Genomic DNA, 17,292 nt, shown 5'->3' with positions numbered 1-17,292 from the left:
GCAGCAGCTAAATGGCCACGCTACAATGCTTTGATTTACACTGACCTTGCTTCTTGCTACCAAGAGGAATTCTCTTGACACTTGTGTTACGGAATTGATGACAAATATATCAACACCCAGGGGCTTCATGGTGGGTAAAAACGCTGGGCCTGAGAGCAATTCATTTATTCTCAAGCAAAAGATGTTATTCTTTGAAGCTTAAGTGGTAAAAAAACCCCCACACTCTAGCTCCTATGGGTATGGTTTAAAGGCAAACATCTTCCTGAAAAATCATAACTGGGGCTGAAACTGGTGAGATAATTGCTAAATTGACATTTAGTACAACTTGCATTTTATTTACTGAGGTCCACTCTTACAGGGCCTGGTATGTAATCTAATTGCACACCAAAATTGCACATAAAATGTCACATGGGGTTCCAATCCAAGCCTTTTTTATTAAGCATAATTTGTTTTTCTTAATTCTGCCAGAATTTTAATACCTTGGAAATTAAATCAAGCCGAGGAAGTCAAGGGGTTTTTTTTTAATAACATTGGGTAGAAATCTGAGGCGGGTAGAAGCAAATTGAGTGAAACTAACTTGATAATGAAGATTAAGCTTGCTAAGAAAGGAAAGCTTAACAACTGGCAAAGCACTTCATGCAGGTGCCTCCAGCCAGAGACTTTTCAGAGCTAGTGTAGTGTTCACTATCAATCAGGTGTGTTGGCTAATCCCTTTCCTTTCTCTAGCGTCATTTGGAACAAGAGCGGACAACACAGTCAGCTGAAATGTGCTGGATCCCTGAGCTGCAGTTTGTCGAATCCTGTGCGATTGTTCTGCAGCGGCACAGATGCTTTGGATTGGGAATGTATTAACACAAACAGGTTTTAAGCCGGTGCAGGCTAACCGTGATTTGGTCAAACGTCACTCTACAGCAGGTGGTACAAAGGGCAAGGCAGTCCGAGGTTGTAAAATGAGACCCCGATCTAGGGAGAGGGATACAGAAAAATGCCGCTCCAAACTGGGGCACAGAGCATGGGGAGAAAACGTACAGGAGGACAGGCACAACAGCCAGAAGGAGAATGTCAGAAGGTGGGGCTCTGGGAACCAGGGTGCTGAGTAAAAACCATTGCCCCATTCTAAATACCAGAAAAGGTGAGTCATGCCTGAAGCCAAACGGATTGTCTACATTGCAGGCCAAGAGGGTAATACAATGTGTGTTTTAATTGACACCTTTAGCAGGCCACAGAAGAGAGGCAGGTCCCAGCGTCCTTGGAGACCAGGATGCAAGGTCCCAAGACTTTGAAGACATGACTAGCTGGGTAGAAAGGAACAATTGCGTAAGTAGAACAACCTTATGTCTACCAAAGGTTTGTCAGTCTGGGCTGACCTTTGTGGTTTTGGCTAGAACCTGAACCCACTCTGATTTCAAGTGGGTTTGGGCTTCTGGCTGAATGTTTGCACAGCTCCAGGAGGAGCAGAGCTACAAGATAACAACATGCTGAAAATAAGAGAGAATTTCAAGCTAAGTTATTCTTGAGTTTAATGCTTAGCATGAAGATTTCTCCTTCGTAGTTAAAGCCTGAGTTTCTGCATTCTAAAACAAATCTTACATTTTGAATGTTTAATATCCCCTGAGCAATTTTTTTCTTTGGAACAAAATAAGCGTTTTTAGTAGCTAGCCCTCAACGATGTCTATGGATCACTCCAACGTGTATTGTTGCATGGTTACCGTTCACTCATCATTGCAAAGTTTCTCTCTGAAATCTCAGCTCATACACTCGGCTGTTTTCCAGCAGGTGCCTTTGGGAAAGAGGCAAGTGCTGCACAGTCTGGGAAAGCAGAAATCTTGAATTAAAATATACTGGGCAGATCCAAGAGGGTAATGTTAAGAATTGCATTTAATATTCATAGCACAATAGTTTGTTGTCTGGTTCTGAGTTTGGCAAAAAAATTCCTAATTGGAGCACTTTTATGACATTTTATTTTTTTTCAATGAAATTTTACATGATTTATCTTTTCTATTATGACTGAGAAACATTTTTTGGTGTCAAACTTGTGCCGCATTACTGTTTTTCAAATTTCAAGTTGCACTGCAATCGTTGTTGTGATTGATCACATTAGTCTCATAGTATTGATTCTGGGTCCCTTGCTGTCTAAATTGAGCTCAGGTGGCTAAGAGGGTTAGGAGAAGTTACTGTGAATGAATTTCTCAGAGGAAGTATCTGAATTTGGTGAGCTCTGAGTCAGTCAACAACAACAGAAGCTCTCCCATTGGTCTTCCCACCCCCCACCCCAGCCCAAAATAGCCAAAGATCGCTACCACAGCACTTCCTTGTGAAATTTGGAAAATGCAAAATTTCAACTTGAAACTGGAACTTATTAGAACCATTTCAGAGAGAGAGAGAGATGCAAAAACCACACAAATTGAACCGACAAAAAACTGTAGAACATCCTCCACCCATTGTACCAACCCTAGCAAGTTTGTCTAAGTTTTATGTGCAATTCAGTACCTGCTCATTACATGCATTTAACTCTCCTTTATCCATCTCACAAAGAAAAACGTATCACTCTTAACTGCAAAGAGACAGTAACTCTCCCTTGTTTTCAAGAAAAGCTTTTAGATTCTCTGTAGCATTTCCATTCATTAGTGCCCACTCCATAGATGTCTTGGTTTGACAAAATATATGTAAATATTTACAACACATCAGGGAGCACCTGTTTAAGTTGAAGATGCTAAATTCCATTTGCTCCCTGTTAATCTACTGACATGCAACTTGCATGCACACACACAGGACCACATCTTTAGCGGGTGCCAATCAGCATGGCTCTATTGAAGCTACACCAATTCATAATAGTTGTAGATCTCTCCCAGGTGCTCCAATCTGTTTACAATCATGCCACATAGACTATGCTTCACCAGGACGAACAGCAATTGATGCTCAATCTTTGTAGCCTTAATCCTTTCCGTGTGGATGGATCTCACTATCGTGTTAGCACACATGGTGCAAACAGCCCTCCAGCTCCTGTCCCACAGTGCAATGATCAGTGTGGAGATGGCCTGATTCCTAGGACGCCTCAATGAAAACTCAGCCTCTGTTTATTGGTTAATGGTGTGGAAGTTTGTTGCCAGCATGTACTAGAGGATAAAACCTTAAAATGAGCTGTCATAGGAGTGACTATGGCATTCACCCCACTGCCCTCAAAATACAAGAACAAGAGCATCTCTCAAACCAATGGCAGTCAAATTCACAAACGCTACTTTGCCATGAGTGTTGCCACCTTCCACACTTCAGTGTTGCGGGAGGTCACCAAGTCTGATGGCATCGAGGGATACTTTGATGAACAACAGCAACATTTGTACCTATGTATGTTAAGATAGGCACAATCACATAGCAGACTTTAGAGCATATGCATAAGAATGGTCACACTGGGTCCATCTAGCCCAGTATCCTGTCTGCCGACAGTGGCCAGTGCCAGGTGCCCCAGAGGGAATGAACAGAACAGGTAATGATTAAGTGATCCATCCCCTGTTTCCCATTCCCTGCTTTTGGCAAATAGAGGCTAGGGACACCATCCCTGCCCATCCCGGCTAATTGCCATTGATGGACCTCTCCTCCATGAACTTATCTAGTTCTTTTTTTGAACCCTGTTATAGACTTGGCCTTCACAACATCCTCTGGCAAGGATTGCCTTTCCATTCATTTCCAGAATACACACGTTCCTTCAGCCATACAAAGTGCCCCTTGTCTGGAGACAAAGTTAGCTCTATATTAGCATGTTCCAGTTTGGGGTGTAAACGTTCTCCTTTAGTACAATGGGGACAATAGTATTACCCTTCTCCCAGCCTATTTCTTGTGTATTTAGACTGTAAATTCTTCAGGGCTCGGGCAATTTCTTATGAAATAGAAGTGTAGGACAACGGGGCCCTGATCTTGGTATCATGGTTGGGGCCTCTGGGCACTGCTGTAATTCAAATGAATGAAAAATAACAATGCCTACCAGCACTTCCCTTTGAGGTGCTCCCCTGAACAAAAGATGTGACTCAGCTCTAAATTATAGCTTCCTTGCGGACACTTGGAAACCAGGCTTCCCTTGGGCGTAGATTCTTGCTTGAAGTTCTAGGACTGCATATGAGGTTTTTCTGTATTTATCAGAATGTCAGACTATTACTTGGATTTGAAAATTCATATTTACTAACCAATTGTCCTTAGAATGGATGTTCCGCACTCTCTCTCATTGTTCTTAGATTCAATAAGGAAGCACAATTTCAACCTCTACTGAAAGGTTTGCAATGTGCAAGGTAACACAATCCATTTTTCAGACTACTTTTTGAAAAACGGTAACAAACTATTCGGAAAATAAATGTACAGCCCCCTACTGCACGTGATCACATTCCTCAATGCCAAAAGTCACAGCTACACATGTCTTCACCTTCCCTTCTGTTAACCTTTAAAAGAAGCCTGTAAGCCTTTTTTTTTTTTAATTTCAGGTAATACATTGGCTACCTGTTTTTCCTCCTGTCATATAATACTGTTCTGAAAATACTTCCTGGATTGGTGAATTCCCCCCACATAAATCTGACCATGCTGGAGAGACATCACTTCTAGATCTGGCATAAGGTTTTCTACGAGATTTATATGCTTAGGGATAAGCAAAGGCTTGGAGCGGATTTGACAGAGTCTGAAAAACGATTTCCCCCTCAGTCAAAATTGATGCCTATCAGCAAATTCTCAGGATGAGGAAGCCCCTGAACCAGAGTATAAAGTTAAAGGAAAAGAAGTCCAGAGAGCTGGCTATATCCTTTTTGCCTTTTCACTGATGGAGCTTGCTAGCAGCCTGCCATATTCTGGTATGGAAACTCGCAAAGTTCTGAGGGATCAGCGAAGAGGAAAATGAAGACTTTCCAGACTCTGCCTTTGGCCTGCAAGATGGGCATTTGTCTGTTCTTTCTCTTGCCCCTGCCCAAAGTAAATCTGCATTTTACTTGTTTTAAGCTATGGGTAACTGAAGCTTGGACAAGAGTGTAACTTCTTTGAATAGTAAAATAAAATAATACTTCAGGTGTGATGATTTAGCTCTGTGATGATAAACCATGATAGTTTGGAACATTAAGAATCTGACAGATACAGTTGGAACCTTCTTGGTTCGAAGAGACGACGCACATTCTATTCTAATAAAGCACGCAGTAAAACAGTCTTGTGTTTTAAAAACGAAATGACAAATACGGATTGGAAATCTCACATTGAAATGCACAGACTCCTTAAGTTGGTTGGTAGCTTTCATTTTCGTTTTAATTGTAAAGAGGCGATCATTGTTTTGTGTATTTGTTTTCTTCTCTGGATGTTTATGGGAATTCTTACTGATTTCTAAACTACAAAAGGAGGACAAAGTTTACAAATATGCAGCAGAGGATACCTTGTGAGGAAGAGAAAAATAGACAGTATTGTTTTAAATGGACATATTTGTAATTGTTACATACCATATGTAGAATACCAAATAACCTCCTGTTTGTTTTAATTATTCACTGAATTCCAGAGACTAAGGAAAGACCTCATCCTTTTGCATTTGGAAACTTACATCCACTAATTTTTATGTGTATTATCAATGGGATGTATCCACTGATCACTTTGTATGTGAGAAGTCTCTCTTCAGTTTTGTAATTGTTTTCATAGCCTGCATCAGTATCAGTTTTCTAATGCTCTTAGTAATTTGTGCAGTGATTGTAATTGATTTGAATATTAAAGTTACATTCAAGGATAATTACATGTATGTGATTTTTTAGGATGACCTATAACTCTCCCCCAGAAAACAGTAAAAGCAGATGAAGATACAATGTAATATAGCTGTCACATTACATATTCTAAGTGGTGTACACATGGAGAAGCTTGTGAAGAAAAACAAGACGATGGAGTGATAGCTACTGACTGATGCAGATTATGAATGTCCCCCAAACAGTTTCCCATTCAGGACTTGATGGAAATATCCCATTGCCTACCCCACATTCCCAAAAGCTTTGTATGGCTTAATTGGATTGGTTCCTACCTGCTTCTCAATGACTGAGAGTATATAGTTTTTCAGTACATTATTGAAATAGATGAGACTGGAATGCATTACAATTATCCAGCCTGATTCTGATCTCAGACCAGTGTATGTCAGGAGCGACTCCCTGCAAGATAATAGAGTCACTCCACTGTAATGTGCTCAGAAACAGGGCCATCAGCCTCAGATTAGATACCTGCCCTGAGTAATGGATGTCTCAGAAAATTACTTTTTTTTTTTTTTTTTTTGGTAAATCTCAGAATGAGACTCTATGCCCATTAGAGTCCAGGTCACCTGTGTAATTAATTCCTTTAAAAATATTCCTGGCTGTTGAATACTAATCTGTCACTCAAATAGCTTTTCCTTTATATTTGTTCCCCTACTTTTTCATTCCTTGAGATGGACCCAGACTTATATTTAGAATGTGCATGTTATTTAGGATTTTGAAAGAAAATGAAGTTCATCTGCAGAGTCAAATGTGACTGATGCTTATAATTAATTATTAACAAACAGCTCAGTACATACTGTGCATACTTATTACATCCAAAAAACTATGTTAAAAGAACATTGCGGTTGCAAAGTCAAGCACCCAAAAGTCAGGAAATGCCAGAATTAAGACTGCTCTTGTCCCCTCTGCCCTGTCTTCTGCTCCCTTTACTCCTGTCCCCCAGTCATGGCTCTCTTTCCAATCCCTGCTCCCTCTCCCCTTCCTCTTTTTCTCCCATCTGCATTTGAGTCAGGTAGCTCCCGCCTTCTCTGCCACACTGTCTGGGTGGGGGCCTGCATTGAGAGAAAGGAGAGACAGGCTCCCTGCTTTCAGTTCCTGTGCCCGGTACCACAGAGGCCAGGAGTCAGAGGAAACAATTACAGGGAAAATCCAGCACAGCCTTGGCTAGAGCCTGCTCAATTGCTCTGTGAGGATAAGCCCAAGTTCAGTGTGGTCAGCATGCAGGAGCTGAGGGGGGACAGAGCATACTTAGTGCAGAAGGAATCTATATAAGATTCTAGGATTGTCACCGGGTGTCACTCTGAAGCCCAGAATGTCTGTTGAGTCTGTGTGAAGCAATGGAAAGCGCAACAAGCTTAGCTGAGAACAATTTTGTCTAGGTTATCACCAACTTGAATCATCCCTGGGATTGGCAGTCTGTTACTCTCCCATTTTAAGTTCTCAGGCATTTTGCCTTTACAAACTACACGTGTACATTGTACAGCTACAGTAAGGTATGTATCTATTCTATGCCACAAGTCTTAGACCACTCAGAGATAACTCAACCAATCACAAACCCTAACTCTACAGCAAGCAACAATTTCATTGGCTGCATGAAGGAAACGGCACAGATGGTGGATTACTTTGTGCCTCTGTGTGACACAGCACAGGCTTTCAGACACTGGCACAAGTCCACGTAGACAATTTCAGACAATTTAGCTGTCAATCACTCACAAGTCTCTACTGAGTAGGTGCAAACTGAGATTTTTCAGAGGCTTATAGCTTGGTCCAATGTGGGCATATCTTCAAAGGAGTGACAAAAAGCACAACCCTGACCCCAGGCAGTGCTAGAGCGTCTCAATGAAATGGCTGTACGAATTTTTTTAACATGGAAAAACAATGTATTTTTCCAAAACATTGTTCTCAGAAGCAATTGAACCAGTAGTGCTGAAACTTTTCAAAAAAGTTCAACCTTAGGCAGACGCCTTGCATGGAAAATTTCAACCTAAATGGTTAAAATTTGGTAGAGTAATAAGTCACTGAAAACAGGGGCTTATAATGGAAACTTTACTGATAGGCATCACTACCTGCATTGTCTTTAACATTATCAACAGACTGGTGGCAGAGGGAACTGAAATCTTCCGTTATTGGAAATATTGAATCCCAATAATGCTTGATTTCTTACTGTTCTGTCCTTTTCAAGAAAATATAAGCTTCAATTAAAGTGATGTTTATTGAGAACCTAACACACAAACATGTATATTTGTACAAATAATTTATACTATCTAATGATTTCTGGGTTGTCACGGTAATAAAGATTGCTTTTTCATACTATTTAAAACCTTTAATTACCAAAATATATGCTATGTAATTTTCTTGTTCCTGCAAGGAATTAAAATATTGAATTTGTTCTATTGATAATATACTTTACTTTAAATTAGGCTCAATGCAATTTGATTCCCTGGCAGTGCTCCTATTGTCTATTTCAGGGTTTCTGTCCTTTTTTTAAAATTTCGAGTGACACAGCTTTTTCCCCATTTTTCCTATAGAATTTATTTTAAAACCCTGAAAAAAGAAAAAAGCAGCTCCCTGAAGCATGAAGTTTAAAGGCGGGAGTAATCACAGAATGAACAAATGTCAATTCAAGAGTGAGAGTGAAGTTTAAAAGGGGTGGGGGTTTTTGTTCAAGGTCAGGCTGGGATCAGGGACAAGAACAAAGGTGAAGACTGAAATCATGATCATCTTCTACCTGCAGGAGCAGGAAAAAAATGCATTATAGAAATGGCACTAGGAGTGCCTGTCCCCGGTGATTAGAGGAAATAACTGACAATTGCTCTATGTATCTCTAGTGATGTGAACAGGAGGCCTCTTAGATTGCTTCATCGCTGCTCAGAACATTCTAGAGTTGTAGAATAATGGTCTTTGGGAGGATCAGCATCTCAGGGATCAAAGGTAGCCATACATCTGGATAGATCTTCCTGGATACTACATTCCTCTGCAACATCAACCTGCAGCTGAAAGGTGTGTTACAGGCTTTTCACTGCCAGTATTTCACCGTTATATGGGCTACATGGACTTGTGCCATAAAGGATACTGGTTTGCACTTTTAACTTTCATACTGGGAAGTAAACTCAAATGATATAGGCCCTTGAATGAGGTCTGGCTATGCCTGCTTTTTCTTCCTTTGTAGATTCTGCCTCTTGGGCTCTCTGTTTTGATGATATTTTGCCATTGTACAGAGCAGGGATTTTAATGTCTTCCCTCCACTTGTCTTCCTATGTCTGCCTTCTTTTGGAACCAGTAGATGGTTAGGGGGAGCAACTAGGCCTGAAGGTGAAAAGAACGGAGACTAACTGGCCACCTGATTGCTGACGTTCTTTTGCTTCTTTGTGCCTTACCACTCCACTAACTCCTTCAGGTAGAGATGTTTTAAATTACTGTCTCTCAAAATCACTTCTCTTTTCCACTGGGCTTAGTGACTGAGGCATTACTTCCATTTTCTCCCTCTCACTTGGAGAGGTGGCAGATTCTCCACAATTGACTAGGAGATGTGTTTCTGGCTGAAATGGGAAGGGCAGGGTTACTCAGTGTTGATTTGTGCCACCCAGGTTATCTCTGTAATAGAAATTGGTCTCTCCAACCTGTAGAGAAGATTAAGAACTAGTTTGTTTTCTTTGAGGAAACCTCTTCAGGAATTCTCTGTTGCCAGCATCCAAACACTCCCAATCAATCTCATTGCATGTACAAATTATTAATTTTATTATTTATTTATATTATGGTAGTGCCTAGGAACTCTGGTCTTGGACCAGAGCCCATTGTGGTAGGCGCTGCACAAACACAGAACATAAAGACAGTCTGTGCCCCAAGGAGCTGGACAGATGGATAGAGACAGGCAGGGAAGTACAAGTACTCAGTGAGATAACCAAGAGGGTCAATAATTGTCTGCATAATTTTGTAATGGTTACTATGCTCCCAACCATGCTGTGTAAATGGACAGGCCAGTTAAAAGTTGCATTTAATGATATTTCCAAGAGAAAAAATCTCAGCAAGTTACTAGAACTTCTCTGAAATTTTCATGTGTATTCATTATTAAGATACCCAGCAAGATGTGATGCTCCAATGACACTTCATAACAATATTCAGCACCAACAGCTGGTTACATCTTTAAAACACCGTGCAAATGGACGGCTTAATATTTAGAACACCCATATGAGTAATGTAAATTATCCTTGTTTTACAGATGGAAAAACTGTGAACAACAACTTTAGCCACAGAAGCCTATTAAATTTAACCCCTGGACTCCATTACAATTGGTTAAATAGAACACAGTGAATTAATACTAAACTGTTACCCGTGACTGCATCACGGATTTTGAATGAATTTTGGAAGCAATATGGCAGTGATATTCTTAACAGTAAAATATCATGCAAAAAACAAACTACATGGTATTCTGAGATTTTAGTATGATTTTTCCACTCTCCTTGTGTAAGTTATTTTCTGTGGTGATTGGAGTTGGTCAAAAAATGTGAATTATTTTCCACAACAAAATTGAAACCAAAATTTTTCATTTTGTTCAGATTTTTTCCTGTGGAATATTCAGATTTCTGATTAAGCAACTTGAAATAAAAAAGTACTTAATTCAAATAAAATCAAATGGAATCAAAGCAAAAAATGTTTGGATTTCGCTTTTTTTTTTAAGGGATTTCCCCTCCTTCTCCCTCACCTTTTCCAGTAAATGTTTTGCCCTCCAGTGTGAAAAGAGGAAAAGGAGACACAAAAACCCCAAACCCAAAACACTTGCATTTTTATTTCATTAGATGGGAATTGAAACAAATATTTTTTTTATTTTAAAACAATTTGTCAAAATGTTGGAAATTCTGAATGTTGCAAAAAAGTTGAATAGCTCAAAATAGACATTTTTTTTAAGAAAAATTTTTCAGCCAGCACTAAAAAGACATTAATGCTACCTTCTCATTTTTCTTCTTTCATTACTTTTATTCTAGATATTTCCTTTAATAGGTACATCCCTTCTATATTGGTAATTTATAGTATTTTGCTTTTATTTACCTTGTGTTTTTATTATGCATGTAAAACTATGAGTCATTGTAGAAACAGTTCTGAACCAAATAGCCTGGATCCCTCCCCCCGCCAGCCTCAATGAACTTTAGGGCATTTGAAATCCAGAGCTAAATTTTTTCCCTTAAGCTCCTCTCTAATTTAATTGTTCTCCGTAGCCTTATGTTTCACAACTCACCCTAGTATATCTTTTTTCTCCTCTACAATCTTTGGAGGGAAGAATTCTATATGTTAATAAGGAGACAAGACACAAGTGGGTTCCCATAAAAGCTTGCACATTCACAGAACCAATTAAATGAGAGTGTAGCGTGAGGCTCAAACATGCAGAGATTATCTGAATAAACAGACCAAAGTGCATCTCACGATTCACGATGCATTCAAGTGCAAATGAAACCCAGGAAGAAAAGGATCCTAAAAGACTGATTTATTATGAAGTGGTTATTTAATAGCCATTGATTTTTATTCTGACCTCACAAGAATCAATCTTTGTAGAGAAACAACCACAGCTATGGTGCACTGAAGCAGCAGCTACAAAATGCTGTTAGCTTAAATAGGGGGATAAACTAAGACCCAGTATGGAACTGTGCACCTGAGTATGGGGAACTCAGCATGGAGGACAGTGTGATGCTGCAGAACCAGCCCCAGAAACATTCCACAAATAATGTGACAAAACCCCATCCCAGGGAGCAAAATATTTCTAGCTGACTACACAGTAGCTTAGGCCTCTGTCGCATTCTCAACACATCTACAGCAAATAATGGTCTAAAATTTAGATGTAGATGTAGCTGCTAAATCATCAAACAAGGTGTCTTCAGGGTTAAACTTGGATTCCAAGGCATCATTTTAGTGGCCTGTTAGGGTCACTCTAAGGGGATCTGTATTGCTCCTAGAGATTTATTTTCTCCCTCTGCTTTTCTGCCTGCCTACTTCTTCCTGGCCTCAGCAGTCTCTCCTTCCCAGAGCATCCATTCACCACTACCCCACCTTCTACCAGTAGCTTCACACTAAGGACCCAACCCTGAAAACACTTACAACACAATTGAAAAGTCTCATTGAAGTCAACGGGCATAATGTACCACACATACTCACAGGATTGAGACCAAATTATATTTATATGGGCCATGTGTTTCCATCATCCCTATTCTCATGGTCCCAAATGATTAAATCAACATTGAAGTATCAGAGTCAAGAGCTGCACAAGGAAGTGGAACACTCATCAATTCTCCAACAAGACAACAAACACAAGCACCAAAAATCTAACAGGAAAAAGACAGATTTGAGGACACTGAAAATTTCCACTTACAATTAGAGGCCCCCTGTTGTTTTCACGATATTTGTTCTGGAAGAAAATGTAAACAACAGTGGCTGCCAAGGAATAGAGGAAAGCAAAGACCGCGATAGTGACGAAGAATTCTGCAGAAGAAGAGAAGTCCCCTATTAGCGAGAGCGTTTCTCGTCGTTTGCCTTCGCAGGTGGGAGCATCAAAATTCACCTGATGCAACCTAAAAAATCCAAGACAGGAGAGGTGAATTGAAAAGGCCTAGGCATTTGTTACCTACTAGTGACATGGTTACATCCGAGCTGTATTTTCATTGCTTTAAATGCTGACATATATAAGTCTCAATCCTATAAACACTTGTGTGTGTAAGCAGTCCCATTGATTGAGTTCAGTGGAGCTTTTCACACGCTTAAGGTTACTCATATGTGAACATAAGAATGGCCATATTGGGTCAGACCAAAGGTCCTTCCAGCCCAGTATCCTGTCTGCCGACAGTGGCCAAGGTCAGGTGCCCCAGAGGGAGTGAACCTAACAGGTAATGATCTAGTGATCTCTCTCCTGCCATCCGTCTCCACCCTCTGGCAATCGGAGGCTACGGACACCATTCCTAGGGACACCATATGTGGAAGTGTTTGCAGGATTGGGAACGGAATCACATAAATTAAAGCCTTTAAATCAACTGCATCATAAACAAATATTAGCTTTAAGTAAGAATATTTCAACATTTTTGCACAAACATCTGAGATAATGGTGAAGTCCTATGGGGAAAAGTAAAATTTACTCTTGTTCATCTAAGCAATAAAACCCAGATTTTTCACTTTTGCAATCATTAAGGAGAGGAAACATTACAAAACTGGGTGACTCTTGATTTCTTGAGAACAATTAATTCAGCACAAAAATTGCTTGCAATCTAATCCAGAATGAAAGACAAAGACCGTGCAGTTTGCTGGTTTAATAAATCATTCAAGCAAGCTCAGGTCTTGAGTTCAGCTCTGTAAATTGCATAGTGGATCTTTCACTCATGACTGTGTGATATGTGGCATTTTAACATAAAAGGCTTTTAAAATGGGGACACCATTCCTAGGGACACCATATGCAGCAGAAAATCTGTGTGTGTGAGAGAGTGCACAAACCAGTCACTACTGACTCAGCTCTAAATTGCACCAGCATTTCCCATGAAGAGATTGTCCCCTCTGTTCAGCCAATACCACCTGCCTCGAATCATGCCATGGAAAGATGTTTGCAAGCCCAGGAAGAAGCACATTGTGAGCCAACACTCCCCCTGGCTTGATGCATTGGGTTCTGTTATCCAACACTGGCATGAACAGAGGTTAAGGTTGGGACTGTGTGTGTGGGGGGTTATTTTTAATATTACCGCTTCCCAACAAAGGCCAGTTAAAAGATCTCCCCATGGTTTGGGAAGCCAATCAATCTCCCCTCGCCATTCCGCTCCAAAATCATCTGTGTCACAGCCGATCTGGAACACTGGAAAGTGTCAACTGGCACTCAACTCCGAACACTTACGTAGCTGTAGCTCTATTCCCATCACCGCCCCGTGGCAAGGACTCAGGCACCAAGTATTTGAAGAGATTCCAGTAAGCAGAAAATCCAGTCCTTGATGCCGCTGTGCAGGGGCCGCTTTGACTGGCTGACAGGGGCTGTGCTGAATGTCAGACAGACTTCTAGCTTTCCCAGCCTGCCTCAGGAAAGCCAAAGAGCCCCCTTTCTTGCAGCATGAAAAGGTGACCCTATGATATGATATACTCCAGAATACTCTCCCCCAAAGAACTCCACACATAGGGCTAGCCCACAGCAAAGAAGAAACAGACTAACAAGGCACTATGGTGTGAGTAGCTCATGGAATGGAATGTAGCCCAATGTAAAGAGAAATGGTAAGAGATGCCTCGACTTTAATGGTCCCAGACTGCAAGTCACCACCACAACAACTGGGTTTAGACAGAAACCTAATCCCGTTAACTCAGTGTCTTATAGTAACTTGGAAATCAAACAGCATTAGAATGCAGGAACAGAGCACCAGGCAGAAGTAATGCTGCACGAAGAGCTGGCACAACCATGGCTGTATGCCCTAGTCTGTTACATAGGAAGGGGGCTCTGGGGTAATAGATTTGGGCAGTTAGGAAAGCTAATCTAATGAACACAACCGAAGAGCAGATTAAGGAGGGCACAGCAGAGGTGCAGATACAATTCTGAGGGTCTAGGAAAGGTGGGAGGGACAGAGCTATTACAGAGGTACCAGCAATTTCCAAAAGCGGTTATGATCTGAAACTAAGAAAGGGCTGAGCCTCTGGGAGACATTCCTTAGCATTGCGGGTAATTAACGTGTGGAACTGAGTGTCAAAGGTAACAGCAGTCATGAATATATTTGTAACTAAAGAGAATTAGGCCCTTAGAGGAAAACAAGGGATCCAAAGTAGAACTCTCCCACGGCAGATTAATGGACATTAGTGGATTGCATGGCTTTTTCCTCTTGTAAGCCAAACAAAACCTAACTACATGCACAGAAGGAACACTCTCATTGGCTGATGCATAAAGATATTTACTTGCTGCAGACATATTCTTCACTGAGCTCCTGCTGCTATAACCTTGGGATGGCTAAAATAATTCATTTGTCTCCTTAGATTGCAGCATTCTGGAGATATACAGTAACAGACGCTCTTGTCCCCCATCAGCCAACAAAGTCTGATTAAAACTGAATATATAAGAGAGATACTGAACATATTCCGACAGTTTTCTGACTTGCTTTTAAAGCTTCCTGTCTCTATTATGCAAACATTTTTCATCAAGGCTTATGGTCTTCCCCTGGAAAAATAAAGCATCTCCTAGTGCCTGTCTCTGGGATTTTGCAAGTCCTGGAGACAAAAGGTTTTGTTTTTTTAAAAACATAACCAGGGTTAGAATGTTCCCAAGGTGGCCTGGCCATGTACAGAAAAATAATCTCCAGTCAGCAACCAGCAATAAACACGTCCCTTGCACACCTTTGCTTATGTACCGTACCTATCCAGAAGGCACACTGGAAATAAAGACTTGATTCAAAGCCTATTCGAATCAACAGGAATCTTTGCATTGATCTCAGTGGGCTCTGGATCAGCTATTAAGCATGACCATCCTCTCATTCCACAAGCAGGGTACATTTGTTAAACGTGCTAGGCTGACATTCTTAGAGGGGAAATCCTTTATTTATCCATAGAACAGGAACAGCACAGTAGCTGCTCTCCAAGCTTCCTTGATGGTATTTTGCCAATGTATCTTAATTGTGATCTACTCAGGGGAACCACTACTAGGAATAGTTCAGTCTCCAATGCCCATTTGGTCCTCAGCCCCTCTGACCCTGACAGTAAAGTTGCCAGTTATTTATCTAAGCTCAGTTTCCTGAATGCTTGTCTAGGACTTTATGGGTCTGAAATACTGCAGGAAATGTTGTTATATCTCAAATATGACTCTGAAGCAACTGTGGTGATGTTTTAATGACAACCACTGAGGGAGTTTGATGCATATATTTACCAGCTGGGCAGAGCGAAGGCTTTGTCCTCTAATGGTGAAGAATGAAATTATTAAGAGACTGGCTTTGCTCTGAGGATCGGAGCCATCTGGGCAGTTTTTATGCTAACACCTGTTAAACAGACTTGCAAAGACACAAGACCATGACTTGTAAATTTCACTTCAGCCCCAGCATTAGCTTTTTAAGCATCATGGAACTGTGCTTTATTAAACCATGAAGAAAAAGAAAGAATGAAGAGGTAATATTAGCAGTCTGCTGACATTTTATCATTTTAAAATATGTATCCAGCTCTTTCTTTTCCTCTTGCAGTCCCGAAATAACATTTTGAGGCAATTAACCTGGGTAGCAAACAGCTGACCAAAGGTAAAGTAACTAAAGGACATGATTCTCACCACATTTAAGGATCAGTCCTGCAAAGTTTCCTCCAGTGCATCTCAAGCTGGGTGCCTGATCCTCAGCTGGTGCGAATCAATTTCACGTCATTGAAGTCTGACGATCTGGCCCTGAGTCTCTCAAAATGATTTTTGCAAGCCTGATGGGATTTTTGAAAACTAATTGATATAATTTCTCTTTTATACCCCCCATTAACCCTTACTGTGTCCTTTGATCTGACCCATGATAGGCCTGAAGCTTTTGTTTTAAATTTCTAATCCCTGCATCTCTCTGGCAGTACCTTCCTGACCAAGTGTCTTACAGAGATACTGGATACACTGTGATCACACCAGCCTTCTTTCATTACCTTATTTTTACTCATGAGCTTCTATGTTTAGATTTTCCGAGCCCCTAAGAGAGCCTGCAGTAATTGGTGCCACTTGTGGCCACTTAACCTCAGCCCAAACCAGCAATCTATAGATCAGCTGTGCAGAAGGGCTCAAAAATAGACCATGACTCAGTCCTAGCAGGAGGAAGATAGATAATCCTCACATATAGGTGATTAGGCAGGATTATTACCATTGCAGGATTTGTTCTGGATGTTCAAAATAAAAAAAAAAAAGAGTCCTACAAAAAATGGAAACTAGGTCAAATTACAAAGTATGAATATAAACAATTAACACAAGTATGTAGGGACAAAATTAGAAAGGCCACGGCACAAACTAGATCAAACTATCTAAAGATATAAAAGGTAACAAGTAAACATTCTACAAATACATTAGAAGCAAAAGGAAGACCAAGGACGGGGCAGGCCCATTACTCAATAAGGGGGGGAAACAATAACAGAAAATGGGGAAATGGCAGAGGTGCTTAATGACTTCATTTCGGTTTTCACCAAGAAGGTTGGTAGTGCCTGGACGTCTAACGTAGTTCATGCCAGTGAAAATGAGGTAGGATCAGAAGAGGCTAAAATAGGGAAAGGACAAGTTAAAAGTTACTTGGACAAGTTTGGACCTGATGAAATGCATCCTGAAATACTCAAGGAGCTGACTGAGGAGATATCTGAGCCATTAGCTATTATCTTTGAAAAGTCATGGAAGACGGGAGAGATTCCAGAAGACTGGAAAGGGGCAAATATAGTGCAAATCTATAAAAAGGGAAATAAGGACAACCCAGGGAATTAGACCAGTCAGCTTAACTTCTGTACCCAGAAAGATAATGGCGCAAATAATTAAGCAATCAATTTGTAAACATCTAGAAGATAATAAGCTGATAAGTAACAGTGAGCATGGATTTGTCAAAAATAAATCATGTCAAAC

At 40.6% G+C, this 17,292-nt stretch overlaps 1 protein-coding gene across 1 annotated transcript in view; it reads right to left on the bottom strand.

Annotated features, from left to right (window-relative positions):
- Positions 1 to 17,292, bottom strand: part of SYNPR (synaptoporin) — a 174,904-nt gene that overhangs the window by 4,658 nt on the left and 152,954 nt on the right. Inside the window, exon 4 of the mRNA XM_073350984.1 lies at positions 12,106 to 12,304. Coding sequence (XP_073207085.1) covers positions 12,106 to 12,304 — 199 coding nt within the window. The remainder of the gene's footprint in view (positions 1 to 12,105; positions 12,305 to 17,292) is intronic.

This window comes from Lepidochelys kempii, chromosome 7 (genome assembly GCF_965140265.1).
Source record: "Lepidochelys kempii isolate rLepKem1 chromosome 7, rLepKem1.hap2, whole genome shotgun sequence".
Lineage (NCBI taxonomy): Eukaryota > Metazoa > Chordata > Testudines > Cheloniidae > Lepidochelys > Lepidochelys kempii.
Note: the sequence above shows the minus strand (reverse complement) of the source record. Positions and strands in the feature narration are given on the sequence as shown.